Source organism: Orycteropus afer, unplaced genomic scaffold, assembly GCF_000298275.1.
Source record: "Orycteropus afer afer isolate SDZICR_OR568_19922 unplaced genomic scaffold, OryAfe1.0 scaffold00145, whole genome shotgun sequence".
NCBI classification, from domain to species: Eukaryota; Metazoa; Chordata; class Mammalia; order Tubulidentata; family Orycteropodidae; genus Orycteropus; species Orycteropus afer.
The window spans coordinates 5,420,969-5,438,291 of record NW_006921732.1 but is presented as its reverse complement, the minus strand read 5'-3'; the positions used below and the strand labels follow the sequence as shown (position 1 = coordinate 5,438,291).

At 37.0% G+C, this 17,323-nt stretch overlaps 1 protein-coding gene across 1 annotated transcript in view; it reads right to left on the bottom strand.

Moving 5' to 3' along the window:
- The window catches only part of SCP2 (sterol carrier protein 2), a 243,070-nt gene that overhangs the window by 78,826 nt on the left and 146,921 nt on the right, over positions 1–17,323 (bottom strand). The window contains exons 7-10 of the mRNA XM_007945912.2: positions 15,568–15,654; positions 14,068–14,218; positions 12,765–12,912; positions 6,957–7,064 (exon numbers count right to left, since the gene is read on the bottom strand). Of these exons, the coding sequence (XP_007944103.2) occupies positions 6,957–7,064; positions 12,765–12,912; positions 14,068–14,218; positions 15,568–15,654 (494 nt within the window). The remainder of the gene's footprint in view (positions 1–6,956; positions 7,065–12,764; positions 12,913–14,067; positions 14,219–15,567; positions 15,655–17,323) is intronic.

The following is a 17,323-nucleotide window of genomic DNA, read 5'->3' as shown; positions in this document are numbered from 1 at the left end:
AATACCAGAAAGATGTTTACTTGTGTTTTATTGACTATGCAAAGGCATCTGATTGTGTGGATCATAACAAATTGTGGATAACACTAAAAAGAATGGGAATTCCAGAACACTTAATTGTACTCATGAGGAATCTGTACATAGACCAGGAGACTGTTATTCAAACAGAACAAGGGGACACACTGCATGGTTTAAAATCAAGAAGGGAGTGTGTCAGGGTTGTATCTTTTCACCATACTTATTCAATCCATACGCTGAGCAAATAGTCTGAGAAGCTGGACTATATCAAGAAGAACATGGCATCAGGATTGGAGGAAAACTCATTAACAACCTGCGATACACTGATGACACAACTTTGCTTGCTAAAAGTGAGGATGACTTGAAGCACTTACTGATGAAGATTAAAGACTACAGTCTGCAGTATGGATTACATCTCAATATAAAGAAAACAAAAATTATCACAACTGAACCTGTAAGCAGCATCATGATGAATGGAGAAAAGATTGAAGTTGTCAAAGACTTCATATTGCTTGGTTCTATAATCAACACCAATGAAGGCAGCAGTCAGGACATCAGATGATGTATAGTGCTGGGCAAGTCAGCTGCAAAGGACCTCTTTCAAGAGCTGAAGAGCAAAGATGTCTCTTTGAGGACTAAGGTGCGCCTGACACAAGCCATGGTATTTTCAATGGCCTCATATGCATGTGAGAGTTGGTCAATGAATAAGGATGACCAAAGAAGAGTTGATGCTTTTGAATTGTGGTGCTGGTGAAGAATGCTGTAAGTACCGTGGACTGCTAAAAGAACTAACAGGTCTGCCCTGGAGGAAGTGCAGCCAGTGCCCAGACTCTGTCTCACCTACTTTGGTCATGTTGTCAGAAGGGACCATTCCCTGGAGAAGGATGTCATGCTTGGTAAGGTGGAGGGTCAATGAAGGAAGTGAAGGCCCATAAGGAGATAGATTGACTCAGTAGCTGCAGCAATGAGTTCAAGTATAGCAGGGATCATGGAGCTGGCATAGGACCTGGCAGTGTTTCATTCTGCTGTGCATAGGGTTGCTATGAGTTGGAGACGACTCGATGGGACCTAACAACAACAGCAGCAAAGTGGAGGGTCAATGAAAAAGCCCTCAACAAGATGGATTGACACAGTGGCTCAGGTATAGTAAGGATTGTGAGGCTTTGTTCTGTTGTACATAGGGTTCCTATGAGTTGGAGCTGACTCGATGGCACCTAACAACAACAACAACAATTATTGCTTTATGTAGTTGTCTTTTAAATTAGGCAGGAGAAAAAAAGTAACAACGACAACACATTTATACTATCTTTTAGATTTATCACTATAGTTACTTTTACCAGTGCTCTTTATTTCCTCTATGGCTTCAAGTTACAATGTGGTATCCTTTCATTTCAGCCTGAAGGACTCCCTTGACTATTTCTTGTACATGAGGCATGCTACCAAGAGATTCTCTCCATTTGTATTTATCTGGGAATGTCTTAATTGCTTCATTTTTTGAGGATATGCTGAACATAGAATTTTTCTTTCAGTGCTCTGAATATTGCATCCCAGTGCTTGTGGCCTCCATGGTTTATGATGAAAATGAGCTATAAAATAATTGAGCATCACTTTTACATTTTGCATCATTTCTGCCTTATTGCTTTCAAGATTCTTTACCTTTCAACATTTTGATTATGATTTTCTAGGTGTGGATCTCTTTTAGGTATTCCTACTTGAAGTTTTTCAACTTTTTGGAGGTCTCTAAAGCTGTTAATTTTCTCTCTCTGTGTGTCTCTGTGTGTGTGTGTGTGTCTCTCTCTCTCTTTTTCCCCCTGTTCCTCAAACTGGATTATCTTAACTGACCAATTTTCAAGTACACTGATTCTTTCTTTTGTCTACTCCAATCAGCAGTTGAGCCTTGTTAGTGAATTTTCCATATCAATTATTATACTTTTCAACTCCAGAATTTCTATTTGATTCTTTAACTTTTATCTCTTTGTTTATACTCTCTATTTGGTGGGACATCATGATGGTACTTTCCTGTAGTTCTTTGAACATATTTAAAATAGCTGATTAAAGTCTTTCTTTAGTAAATCCAAGGTCTGAGCTTCCTCAGTAACAGTTTCTATTGACTGTTTTTTATTCTGTATATAAACTATCCTTGCTAGTTTATTACATGTCTCATGATTTGTTGAAAACTAGACTATTTAAATAACTTAATTGGTAACTCTAAAAATAAGTTTCTTTCCTTCTCCAAAGTTTCTGGTTGTTGCTGTTTGTTGCTGTTTAGTGACTTCAATGAATTCTGTAAAGCCTACATTCTTTGTCATATACAGCCACTGAAGTTTCTGCTGACTTAGCTTAGTGGTCAGTGAATGATTGGACAGAGATTTCTGTAATTGCCCGGAACTAATACATCTGCTAGTGGCTCAGAATACAAGTTGGGCATTCAGTCAGGTAGTTTACAACTCTACCTTAGCCTTCACTTTCTCCTTGTGCAGATCTTCAAGGATAGCCAGAAATGAGAGTTAGGGTTTTCTCAGGTCTTTTCTGAGCATTCACACAGCCCTGTGCATGCACATGGCCTTCTAGATTCCCAGGAGTATGTTAGAAGCTTTCCAAGTTCCCTATGAACATCTCATTCTCCATCTTTTCCTTTTTAGTTTTTGATTGATTTTTTGTTTGTCCCAATTGTTATCACCACCTCAGGCAGCTGGGCTGTTAAATAACTGTTAAACAACTGTCACCATTTTTGCTTGCCCCCATGGAAAAGACTCTAAGTGAGCTCTAAGTCAAGTTAAACAAAGATAAAACTTTATTTTAAAAAAGTGGTATTTTCCAGAAAACTGGTAGTCAAGTCAAATAAAGTCAATTATCTGAGAATGGGGCGTTGAAAGAACTCCAACTCCATTCAGACCCCTCCAATGGCTGCTGGGCTGATAGCTAATGTCCATAGTTCTGAAAAAAGTTGATCTAAGCCATTTTTACTAGTATTCCCACTGCTTTATGGAGGGAAGATTTTGGATATCCTTATTCTGCCATTTCCACTAATGTCACTCTCTTTCTCCTCATGTTTAAATTTCTTTGAAAGGTATTAGATTGTTTAAAGCAATAATAATAGTTTAGGCAGTCCCCAGATTACAAATGTCTGACTTACAGACAACTCCTACTTGCCATTTAATGTTATGTAAATTTACCCTCAATTTTAAACAACTGAACCTACCTCTACCCAAAATAAATACTTCATCACAATCACCTTCACTTGTTGCATGTGCAGCTTTTACATCACTGAAAAGGCTTTGAACCTTTTCTTGCACTAAAGTAAGGCTGTTAGAAACCATAAGCATCTGTTCCAATTCACCTACAAATTCCACTTAACAACTTAAAGACACAGTTAGGAACTGATCTCATTTGTAACTAGGGACTGCCTGTGTATTGCAGGGTTTATATTTTCAGGAGTAAATGTATTATAACAATAGCACAAAGGGCAGGAAGGAGTAAATGAATATATGCTACTGTAAAAGTGTTTTATATGCGAGGTGGTATAATATTATTTGAAGGTAGATGGTAAGTTAAAGATATATGCTGTAAATCCAAGACATTCATTAAAAAAAAAAAAAAGTAAAAACCAAATATTCCAAAAGAGGAAAGAAAAAAGAATACTAAAACATACACAATTATTACAAAGATGGCAAGAAAAATAGAAAAAGTAGAGCAGATGAGACAAACAGAAAACAAATAGTAAGGTATTACATTACAGTGCAATTATCAGTGTTTGCATCTATCTATCTTAGTAGATTGTGAGCTTACTAAATTTGAATGAAAAACAGAAGTAAACCAAGGTAACTGCTGTAATGAATACACTATTAGTTCTTTTTCAAATTTTTATTTTATTGTGGTAAAACATAAAGAACACATACATATTTTTTAGCCATGGGCATTAATTACATTCAAAATGTTGTACAGCCATCACCAACATCTATTTCCAAAACATTTTCCCCACTCTAAGCAGAAACTGTATCCATTATGTAATAACACCCCCTTCTTCACTGCCCCCAGCCCCTGGTAACCCGTAATCTTTTTCTATCCCTATAAATTTGCCTATTCTAATTATGTCATATAAGTAGAATCATAAAATATTTGTCCTTTTGTGTCTGGCTTATTTACTTAACATAATGTTTTCAAAGTTCATTCATGCTGTAGCATATTTTAGAATTTCATTACTTTTTGTGGTTTAATAATATTCCACTGTACATACACACACACATATATACACACACATACATATACATACACATACATATACATACACTACACACATGCATACATATATTCTGTGTGTATACACACATATGCATATACACATGCACACACACACATATGTACACATACTCTGGTAACGTAGTGCCTAAGGCACTTGACTGCTAATGAGAAGGCTGGCGGTTCAAACCCACTAGTCACTCCCTGGAAGGAAGGTAGGGCAATCTACTTCCGTAGCGATACCACCTCAGAAACCCAGGAGGGGTCACTATGACTCAGGTCTGAGTCGACAGCACATAACAACAACAACAACAACAACATATATACATATACACATACATTTTGCTTATCCAGTCATCTATCATTGGCACTTGGGTCGTTTTCACACTTCGGCTACTATGAACGCTAGTGTATAAGTAGTATCTGTTTGAGTCTCTGCTTTCAATTCTTTTGGGTACCTACGAGTGTTATTGCTAGCTCATATAGTAATTCTATGTTCAACTTTTGGAGGAACTGACAAACTGTTTTCCACAGCTATACCATTTTACATTCCCACCAGCAAAGCACAAGGATTCTAATTTTCCCACATTTTTATCAACACTTGTTATTTTCTATTTTTTTTTTTTTTTTCAAAAAAATATCTATTCTAGTGGATAGGAGCTCTGGTGGCATAGTGCCTAAGGCATTTGATTGCTAACCAGAAGGCTGGAGGTGCAAACCCACCAGCCACTCCTCAGAAGGAAGATTGAGCAATCTACTTCCATAGTGATCTCACCTTGGAAACCCAAGGAGGAGTTGGTATGAGTGGGATCCAACTCCACAGCAGTGAGTTTGGGCTTTTTATTCTAGTGGATTGGAAGTGGTATCTCATTGTGGTTTTGATTTGCATTTTCCTAATGAGTAATGCTTGGGAGCTCTGGTGGCGGAGTGCTTAAGGCATTTGGACTGCTAACCAGAAGGCGGCGGTTCAAACCCATCAGCCACTCCTCAGAAGGAAGACTGGGCAATCTACTTCACTGAGATACCGCCTTGGAAACCCAAGGAGGGGCTGCTATGAGTCAGACTGAACTCGATGGCAGTGAATTTTTTTTTTTTTTTTTTTTTAACGAGTAATGCTTGGTAAAGTAGAGGGTCAATGAAAAAGAGGAAGGCCCTCAAGGAGATGGACTGACACAGTGGCTTCCATGATGGGCTTAGGTACAGCAAGGATTGTGGGGCTGGTACAGGACCGGGCAGTGTTTCATGCTGTGGTACATAAGGTTGCTATGAGTCAGAGCCGACCTGATGGCACCTAACAACAACAAAGAGTGACAATGTTGAGCATCTTTCCACGTGCTTATTGGTCATTTGGCTATCTTCTTTGGAGATATATCTATTCAAAACCTTGCCTATTTTTTAATTGGGTTGTTTGTCTTTTTCTTATTAAGTTATAATTCTTTTTATATTCTGGATATTAAACCCTTATTTCATATGAATTTCCAAAAAATCTCTCCCATTATGTAGCTGTCTTTTCACTGTCTTGATAACATCCTTTGATGCACAAAAGTTTTAACTTTAATGAAATCCAATTTATCTATTTTTTCTTATCTTGCTTGTATTTTTGTTGTCATATCTAAGACTCTATAGCCAAATATAAGGTCTCGAAGATTTATCCTATGTTTCCCTCCAGGAGTTTTATAGTTTCAGATCTTCTATTTAGGTCATCAATCAATTTGGAGTTAATTTTTATATACACAATTGAATCTAACATCCCTATATTAGAATTTGTGAAAACTTATAAAATTTTGCTCACTTACTTACTTAACAAGACAAGGCAAAAAAAAAAAAAAAAAAAAAAACCTCAAAATCCCTGTATCTTCCATAAAAATAGGTAAAAGAATTTTAGTGCTAAAAGTTATTTTGGATATTGTCTTGTACAATTTCTTCACTTTACAATTATACAAACTAAGAATCAAAGTGAGTAAATGACTAACTGAAAATTAACAGAAATAGTCACATAGTCAGCAACAGAGACAATAATACTAAGATTCATATTTCATAACTTCTAGTCCAGGTCTCTCAAGATAAAAAAATTTCCTTGCAATATCAACCATGTATATAACTACATATAAATAATATACTCACTTCAAATTACTTTTACCTAGCAGGTCTAACAAGATCTCTATTTCACATCTTTTTTTTAATATTTATTGTGATTTGGGTGAAAGTTTACAGAGTAAATTCATGTTCCCATGTTCCATACCGTAGCTCACATATACTTTCTCATGATATTCACTTCAATTTCCCATCATGTAACAGCTCCTCTCCCACTTCCTCCCCACAGTTACCTCTTCCCTGTGTCCTTCCCTCCCATCCACTCCTGCTCCCCAAGCTGTCTCCCTGTGCATGCACAGCCCTTCTATTCTCCTATTTGACAACATCTTATTTACTTAAGTTGTATCTATCTAAAAATAGTCACACTTTAAAATACATATGTTGTTTAATTTAGAGTTTCAATCAATTCAAATTCTCACCAAATTATCTGGATTATTGAAGTGCTTTACAATTAAAGCAAAACAGAAAATACTGTGACTAAATAACCATTTACAGCATCAGCTACCAAGTTCAGAGAATATAATCTTTCAATCAAATCAATGACAAAATTAGTTACACTTATGTCAAAAATGACATCAAGAAATTTATGAAATCTGTATGTGTATTACCTGTAGCTCCCAGTGGGTGTCCTTTTGAAATCAATCCACCACTTGGATTTATGACCCACTTTCCTCCATAAGTATTATCTCCTCTATCAACCAGTTTTCCACCTTGTCCTACAGAAGGAAAAAAACATTCACAAACATGAAAAATAACATTGCAATAATGGATTTTTTTTTAATTTCCAAGTTACAGCAAAGAGTCTCTTGGAGCAAACATTAACAGCTCAAACTAATACCAACCTAATATTATCACTTCTAAAATTCAGGTCATAAATATTGAGTAATAAAGCCTCATATTTCCAAAATAGTTTCTGCATTAAAAAAAGGTCTTATTAGCTCCTAAGATTGCTCCAAATATAACAGGGATTCAGAAAGTCAGAAGCAAAAAAAGAGAAATTGATATAATACTGTATCTAAAATAAGTATGTCAGCTTTAAAAATTCATAATTTTTCCAAAATGCATTCATTTCCCTCCATTTTCAAATGTGCTGCTGTATACTATAGAAATTTTTAATACACAGAAAAACATTTTTTAAATTAGTACTTATATGAAATCTGCTGTACGTAGGAAAGTAAATTTGCTCTAAATTTTCACTCAAATCACAATTTTAAAAAAAATTAGTACTTATATAAAATAAAACTAGCTAAGAACACTATTGTGACACTGTTATGCCATAAAAGTAAGCTTTAAAAAAATTATACCACATGTTTAGAGGCTTCAACATTTCTGACAATTCTGTGGTCATTATTCTAGGTGGCTTAGAAGTAAATAAAAATGCAATCGTTGCATAAAATATTCTCATATGGTATTTCTGATAAAGTAGTAGGAGGTTGTTGTTGTTGTTGTGTTGTTAGGTGTGGTTGAGTCAATTTCAACTCATAGCAGAACACAGTACAATAGAATGAAACACTGCCCAGTCCTGTACCATCCTCAAAATCCTTGCCATGCTTGAGCCCATCATTGCAGCCACTGTGTCAATCCATCTCATTGACGGTCTTCTTCCCCTTTTCCTCTGACCCTCCACTTTATGAAGCATGATATTCTTCTCCAGGCATTGGTCCCTTCTGACAACATGACCAAAGTAGGTGAGGTGAAGTCTGGTCACTCTTGCTTCTAAGGAGCATTCTGTCGGCACTTTCTCCAGGATAGATTTGTTCATTCTTCTGGCAGTCCATGGTATTTGCCAACATCACAATTTAAAGGCATCAACTGAGCATAAGGCAAACCCAAGAAGTGAATAATCTACCACATTTTTTTTTTTCTTTAATACATATGATCTTGTGAAGTATTAGAAGATTCCAGAAGGAAGCTATCTTGAATTCACTTTTGAGGAGTGGCTGGTGGGTTTGAACTGCCAGCCTTATGTTTAGCAGTCAAATGCCTTAGGCACTATGCCACCAAAGCTTCTTGCTTAATAACAGAGCCTCAAAATAAATGAAGTAAAAATTGACAGAATTAAAGGAAAATTGTCTATTTCACAATCTGATAAATGGCATCAACAAAAACTTACAGTTAACCTCATACTAACTGGTGAAAAATTAAACTGTACCTGTAAAACTGGGCAAAAGGCAATTAATATCCACTTTCACCATTTCTATTCAGTATGGTACTGTTGTTGTTATGTGCCGTCGAGTCAAACCCGACTCATAGCGACCCCTCCTTGGGTTTCCGAGGCAGTATCACTACGGAAGTAGGATTGCCCAACCTTCCTTCCGAGGAGTGGCTGGTGGGTTTGAACCACCAGCCATCTGGTTAGCAGGCAAGTGTCTTAGCCACTACGCTACCAGAGCTCCCAGTATGGTACTAGAGATCACAAATATTGCAATAAGACAAGAATGGGAAAAAAAAAAATGCAAAAAGATCAGAAAGACAGAAGTAAAACTGTCCTTATAGCATATGTAGCAAAAGTCCCACATAATCTACATTAACTACTAGAATTAGCAAATGAATTTAGCAAGATCATAGGATATGTTTTTTTTAATCAATTGGAAAATGAAGGTAAAGAAAAAAAAAAACTAATGGCAAAAATACAAAATATCTAAGAATAAATCTAAAGACACCCAAGATCTATACTGAAAACTATAAAACATTTAAAAGAAAGTAAAGAGGTAAATAATGGAAAGAGACACCATCTAATGAATTGAAAGATACAATACTGTTGAGGTGGTTAACTCTCTCCAAACTGATGTATATCAAAATCAAAATTGTTTTCATCAAGCTGATTCCTACCAAACACATAGGGTACAGAGCAGAACTACCCCATAGGGTGTCCAAGGCTGTACTATTATGTAGGGGTTCTGGTGGCACAGTGGTTTAAGGCATTAGGCTGCTAACCAAAAGTTCAGTGGTTTGAACCCAGCAGCCACTCTGTGGGAGAAAGACGAGGCAATCTGCTTCTGTAAATATTTATAGCCTTGGAAACCTTTTGGAGCAGTTCTACTCTGCCCTATGGGGACAAAATGAGTTGGAATCAACTTGACGGCAAAGCAAACTGCCCCATCTTCCGTAAAGTGGCTGGTAGGTTTGAACTGCTGACCTTTACGTTAGCAGCTGAGGACTTAATCACAGCACCTATATATATATATTAAAAAAACAACAACAACAAAAAAAACTCACTGCCCTCAAGTCACATACAAACCATAGCGACCCCTCCTTGGGCTTCCAAGGCAGTATCACTACGGAAGTAGATTGTTCAATCTTTTTTCCGAGGAGCACCTACAGGGCTCCTTAATTGATCCATAGATTCAACGTAATCCTAGTAAAAATTCCAACAGGTTTTTTTTTTTTTTGTAGAAATTGACAAACTGATTCTAATGTGCACATGAAGAAAAGGACCAAAAAGAACCAAAACAATGAATTCCAAAGCATCAATTCTTCAGTCTTCCTTATTCATTGTCCACCTTTTACGTGCATATGTTATTGTTGTTACTTGCCATCAAGTTGGACCCAACTTATAGTGACCCCTCTTTGGGTTTCTGAGGCAGTATCACTATGGAAGTAGATTGCCCAGCCTTCCTTCCGAGGAGTGGCTGGTGGGTTTGAACTGCCAGCCTTCTGGTTAGCAGTCAAGTGCCTTAGGCACTGTGCTACCAGAGCTCCTAAAAATATCATGCTTCAAAACATTTTAAAGCTTTAAAGAGGTCTTTTGCAGAATATTTGCCCACTGCAATACATCATTGGATTTCCTGACTGCTGCTTCCATGGGCATTGATTATGAATCTAAATAAATGAAATCCTTGACAATTTCAATCCTTTCTCCATTTATCAGAAATTATTGGGCCAGTTGTGAGTTTTGTTGTCTTTATGTTGAAGTGTAATGCTTACTGAAAGTTGTAGTCTTTGATCCTCAACATGTTGTTGTTGTTGTTATGTGCCATCGAGTCAGCCCCGACTCATAGCGACCCCTCCTTGGGTTTCCAAGGCAGTATCACTACAGAAGTAGGACTGCCCAACCTTCCTTCTGAGGAGTGGCTGGTGGGTTTGAACCGCCAGCCTTCTGGTTAGCAGTCAAGTGCCTTAGGCACTATGGTACCAAAGCTCCTAGAAAAAATGCCTAGTCCATGGTACCCACTGCTGTTGAGTTGTATCCAACTCATGGCAACCCCTCCTTGGGTTTCCAAGGCGGTATCACCACGGAAGTAGATTGCCCAACCTTCCTTCCGAGGAGTAGCTAGTAAGTTTGAACCACCAGACTTCTGGTTAGCGGTCAAGTGTCTTAGGCACTACATTACCAGAGCTCCTTCAACATATGTATATATATATGTATGTTGTTGTTGTTTGCTGTTGTTAAGTGCTGTCGAGTCAAACCCGACTCACAGCGACCCCTCCTTGGGTTTCCGAGGCGGTATCACTACGGAAGTAGGATTGCTCAACTTTCCTTCCGAGGAGTGGCTGGTGGGTTTGAACCGCCAGCCGTCTGGTTAGCAGGCAAGTGTCTTAGCCACTATGCTACCAGAGCTATATATATATAAAATTGATTTTGGACAATGGTCTCAATGGAGAGAAAAGTCTTTTTACAGGATATTGTATGGGTAAGAAAAAAAAATCAACTGTTATCTTACACAAAAATTGACTCAAAATGGATCATATACTTAAATGTAAAATCTAAAACTACAGAACTTCTAGAATAAAAATGGGAAAAAACCTTTAGGACCTCAGAATAGGCAAAGATTTCTTAGAACACAAAAAACGTGAGCCATGAAAGCAAAAATTATACTTGATCAAAATTAAAAATTTTCATTCTTCAAGAGACATTACCAATGAAACAAAAAGGCAAGACATAGACTGTGAAAAATATTCACAACATACAAGTATAAGACAAATGACTTGAACATATATATATATATATATATATATTTATTTATTTTAATTTTTATTGTGATGAAAGTTGACAAAGCAAATTCATTTTCCACACAGCAGTTTACACACACTTTGTCTCATGACAGTGCCTGCAATTTCCCACAATGCAACAGCTCCCCTCCCACTTCCTCCCCATAGTCACCTCTTCCCTGTGTCCTTCTCTCCCATGCACTCGTGCCCCCTGAGCTCTCTCTCTGTGCATACATGGCCCTTCTATTCTCCTATGATTGATCTCTTCAAGGAGTGTATCTACCTAATGTAAATGTTCAGCTCATATGTCTGTCTTTTGTTCGGCTGGAAGCCACAGGAGTGGGTTCAATTCCAGACCTGAAGGGCAGCTAGGGCCATAGTCTCAGGGATTCCACCAGGCTCTATTACACCAGCAAACCTCATCCCCTTTTTTTGGGATTTATATTTAAAAAAAAAGTTTTTACAGCACTATAGAGAAGACAGTCCAATAATAAAATGGCAAAATATCTAAATAGGTATTTCACAAGATATATGAATGGCCAAGAAGCACATAAAAAGATACTCAACATCATTAGTCCATCAAGGATAAGCAAATTAAAACTACAGTTGTTGTTGTTGTTGTTATTTGCCATCGAGTCAGCCCCGACTCATAGCGACCCCTCCTTAGGTTTCCGAGGCAGTATCACTACGGAAGTAGGAATGCCCAACCTTCCTTCCGAGTGGCTGGTCGGTTTGAACCGCCAGCCTTCTGGTTAGTAGTCAAGTGCCTTAGGCACTATGCTACCTACAGCAGAATATCAATATATACTCTTTAACCAGCTGCCATAGAGTTGATTCTGACTCATAGTGACCCTATGTGTGCTAGAGTAAAACAGTGCTATGCAGGGTTTTTGATGGTTGATTTTCTTGGAAGTAGATTGCTAAGGTGTCTCTGGGTGGATTCAAACCTCCAACTTTTCAATTACCAGCCAAGCACACTAATTGTTTTACTATCCAATCACTCTATACACTTGTTACAATGACTGAAATTAAAAGACTGACCAATCAAGTGTTAGCAAGCATGTGAAGCAAATGAAACTCTCATACACTGCTGGTGGAAATGGAAAATGATACAACCACCTATGAAACAAAAAGAAAAAAAATCTTCCAGATTCCAGTTTTTCCATTTTCCCACCTGCAAGTCTTTATTCATACACAATTTGAAATAGTTGGAATTACATTTAATTTTACATCCTTTCTTTCTCATTTAATAGTATAAGTACCTTGACTTAAATATTTGTATACTCTGTTATTTCAGTGTTGGTACTGTCCAAGACTCCATGGTCTAAAAAGTCCAACACCAACACAGTTTATATTCACTTTGCACAGTGTGGCAGAACCACCATAAAAGGGAAAGCAATTAGTGAATTATTTTGCTTAATGGTGAAAGTAAAGTTTTTGCATTGAAATTTAGCAAGTTAACTTGCCCACTTCAAAGATATTACCTTCTGGACAAAGTCCCAATGCTTCATAAGTAAGAAGTTCATTGACAGAAAAGCAATCATGCAGTTCTATTACATCAATATCACTTGGTTTCAGGCCACATTTCTCGTAACACCTTCTGGCAGCTTCTTTACTCATATCAAAACCAACCTAAAACCAAAACCATATATAAATTAAGGACATCAAAACCGGGGAGGGGGGGTTGTTAGTTAAGGAAATGTTGTAAGAGATTAATATATGCACAACTTTAACATCTGAGAATTGACCACACACATTAAAATCTCAGTTGATTCTATATTACATAGAAAGTCCAAATAAAATATTATTCAGGAGGGAGAGCATATATATTAAATTTCATACTATATAGGAGTTTTAAATAATACATAGGAAAGAATTTAGAATTCCTTACGTCATATCTTGTGGTAAGTTACAAATCTTTATCAAACCACAGCTTATAGTTGTGGTAAATAGCTTGAAGACTTTTATCAGGAAATCATTATAATTCAGAAACACTGAAAAATAAAGGGGAATTTCTATTTATTCTATTTATTTTCTATGAAAATACATAATCTTCTTTCAGAAAATCATATAGGATTCAAACCATGTTTCCAAATTCCATTCTCTTAACATCTCTTTGTTCTCAAATATAAAAGGTGCAAACTCAATTTTCTTCAAGGAATAAAACTATGTTATGCAAAATATACTGTAATCAGGAAATCAGACTCTAAGTTCCACCTTGGCCACACCCTAGCTTTGTGATTTGGGTAGATCACAATGACATTTCCAAATTCACAGCATTGCTATAAAATCATTTTGAAAATTATAATTTACCATATATTTGTTGACACATATGTGTCAATATGTGTGTGTGTGTATTTTCAAATATTCAACTAACACAAGGTCTGAATTCTCATCTTTTTTCCTTCTTCCATTTGTACTCAATCTTCAATCAGGATTTCTGAAGTGCTGAGAGTCAAGAAAGTTCACTAAAAACAAGCTTGTTTTTCCTCTAACTCTGCGAAGTTGGAATTCTGGGCATATTCTGTCAACTCGAAGTAAAAAATAAACAGCACATTTAGTTAATTAAAAGTTATCCTATAGTGATGCATGGCTCCATTTTAAGAAGTATCCATTCTCGTAAATTGTTTTCCTGTAACATATTCTTAGGGATGGGTTATAATATTAAAATTTCTAGGCCATTATTTTTCAAATAAATAGCTTCCAGAGCTAATGACCACATGGTGTCACCTTGAAATTTTAAACAGCAACTCTTCAATTTGCTTTAAAAAACAATGTAAGATATACCACTTTAATCATGCTGTTTTCTTCAAATGTGCTTGGGAAATCGGTTATCATCTCTTGTGCCAAAATTTCCACAGCTTTGGATTCCAGGCCATAATTCTTCACAAATGCTTCACTAGCCAAAACTGCCGCTGCAGCACCATCTGAAGTGGGACTAATGGAAGGAAAAGTAATTATTTATACCTGGCACCACCTGAATCCTACGATTTCAGACTAGAAGGACCATCTATGGGGGGAGACAGGCCAAGTATGCTTGCTGGTTAGCAGACTATCTTCTTTGTGATATGTATAGTTAAAAACTACACAGGCTTCCTACCTGAAGACTGAACCTCTAGTAAGAACTTAAATAACATTCATCACTGCTCCTCAGTCTCTGCCTTTCCCAAGAAGTTCTTATCGCAAAGAATCCTGGATTTGCCTCTGCAGATACATAAAGCATCTTCTAGCCACTTCTGAGGAATGAGTTCACAAGGTTATTCCTACCCTAGTATAATAAATATTCTCTATGGGCCTATGTAGCTCCAATTTTGCTATCTGTGAAATAACTCAGTCCTGGAATACTTTTGTAAATTGAGAAAGTACATGGTTTGGTTAAGAGTCTTGAGATCTCTTCAAAATAGCTCAGTCCTCTAAGAGCAAGCTATGAAGGAGGGTGGCAAATACAAAAAGCTTTCTTCAAGTTCAGCTGGACTTTATAAATGGGCAGCCCCTCATATTGCTACTGATAAAAAGTAACTCTACTTGTTTACTTCCATCCCAGGCACCATCTCCAGGACACAGCCTGGTGTGAACTAGATCATAGGCAGGGGCTACGTGGCAATCACTCAATCTTCTGGGACACAGATACTGTCAAGCAATTTTCAAGATGAAACTTATCATTCTTAGGGCTGTGTTTTTTTTTTTTTTTTTTTTTGCTTATTTAACCTTATTCTCAGGTACTACAGGTTAGTAAAATTTCCTATAGTAGAAGTATACAGAGGAGAAAACAAAATATTCAAAAATAAAGCCCTTGGGGAAGAGAGGGGAAGGACAAATGAAGGGAAGGGATGGCCACACAGGAGAAGTGGGAAGAATGCTGTTACAGTGTAGGGATTACAGTAAATGTCACAAAACAGAATGTGTATGGATTGTTAAATAGAAAACCAATTTGCTCTGTAAACTTTTACCCAAACCACAATTTAAAATAAATTAAACCTCTAAACTACGCTGGCTTCCTTAGTTATTTTAATGAACAAATACAATTAAAAGAAGCAAAGTAGGTAGAAGTCATGAGATAAAAAAGTAAAACACATTAATTATCCAAGAGAATAATAGACAGTCTGTCTCTAGTGGAGTAGCAAATAAGGGTACTTTAATGAAGGTAACTCAGAGTAATGGCTACATGGTAGGAATTCTGTAAGAGCCATATCTAGAGAAAGAGCCTAAGGTTTATACCACAGTAAGAAGGCTAGAGAAGGCAAAAGTTCCAACCCTCTATTAAATATTAAAATATGTTTTACTTACCAACATTGTAACATAGTCAAAATACCAAAAACTCTTTGAGATTTCATCACTTCATCTAAGCTGTATTCTTTCTGGAACTGGGAATATCTAAACACAAAATAAGTAGTTACAGAACGTGAGGTAGGAATTCCAAGTTTATTGAAATGTTCTTGCCCGGAAGTTAAAAAAAGAGAATAAAATGCAAATACTCTTTTTACAACCAAAAGGTAGGCTTTTATGAATAGTTTCAACCTTTAATAAATAATTCATTTCAATGTTAAGTTAAAAAAAAAAAAGTCCTACCTCCAAAATATCATACCCATCCACCTTCCCGTATCCTCTACCCCTAGAGAATTAAAAACATTATTCCTTAAAAACAAAACTAAATGAATTGCAGTTCAGACAACTTCTGTGGTGATGGTATTATATAAGTACATTGAATGAAGTTCTAACAAAGTTCTTAAATAAATGTACAAAACCTGTAATAAATTATCCACAATCTTCAAAGCACATTTCTCTTTTGATCACCACAAAGGAAACTTTTTATCCCCTTTGGATCCCGTTTCCAGAAATTTTGCTGTGACCAAAACAGCAGCAATAAGAGACACCACAGAGCAGTTTCTAAAATCTCATTTCAACAGGTATGGGAATTAACAAACATTTGAACACTTAAAGGCCAGGGGAACCAGGACAGAGAGAGGAGTCAGCCACTGGGATCCAGGTGAGGGGATCCAGGCCATGCCCCAAAGGCGGCAAGGTGGGAAAGGAGGGGAAAAAGGCCAGGGGGGCGGGCAGGACAGAGCGAGGAGGCAGCAGCAAGGATCCAGGTAAGGGGAGGTTGAAGAGGTTTTGAACAGCTAAGGGCGACAAATTTGTCTGTCGGTTTGACCTACTGTGGTGACGTGTTGTTGTAAGTTTTGAGGCAGAGCCATCGGTGCTTCAAACCCAGTGGGGTGCACATGGTGCACAGGTTTCGGCACAGCTTGCAGACTGAGACAGACTAGGAAGAAGGAAGAGGCCATCCACTTCTCAAAGAATTGGACAGGGAAAACCTTATGAACAGCAGAGAAACCCTGTCTGATACATTACTGTGCAATTTTATGAATAGTCCAGAAACACTGTCCAATACAGAAGAGGAGGATAAGTCACTTAGGTTAGAAGGCTCTCAAAACAAGACTGGGAAAAAGCTGCATCATCAGAGTAAAACTAGCCTTACTGATATGGATAAGGTTAAGCTTTCAAGACCTCCATTTGCTAACATGGCACCACTCAAATTAAGGAGAAACAGCTGCAAACATCCATTAATAATAGGAACAAGGAATGTACAAAGTATGAATCTAGGAAAATTGGAAATTGTCAAAAATGAAATGGAACACATAAAGATTGATATCTTCGGCATTAGTGAGCTGAAATGGACTGGTTTGGGCCATTCTGAGTCAGACAACCATATGATCTGCTATACCAGGAATGACAATTTGAAGAGGAATGGCATGGCATTCATCATCACAAAGAATGTTTCAAGATCTGTCCTGAAGTACAATGTTGTCAGTGATAGGATAATATCCATAAGTCTACAAGGAAGACCCGTTAACACGACTATTATTCAAATTTATGCCCCAACCACCAAAGCCAAAGATGAGGAAATTGAAGATTTTTATCAACTTCTACAGTCTGAAATTGACCGAACATGCAATCAGGATGTGTTAATTATCACTGGTGACTGGAATGCAAAAGTTGGAAACAAAGAAGAATCACCAGTAGTTGGAAAATTTGGAAA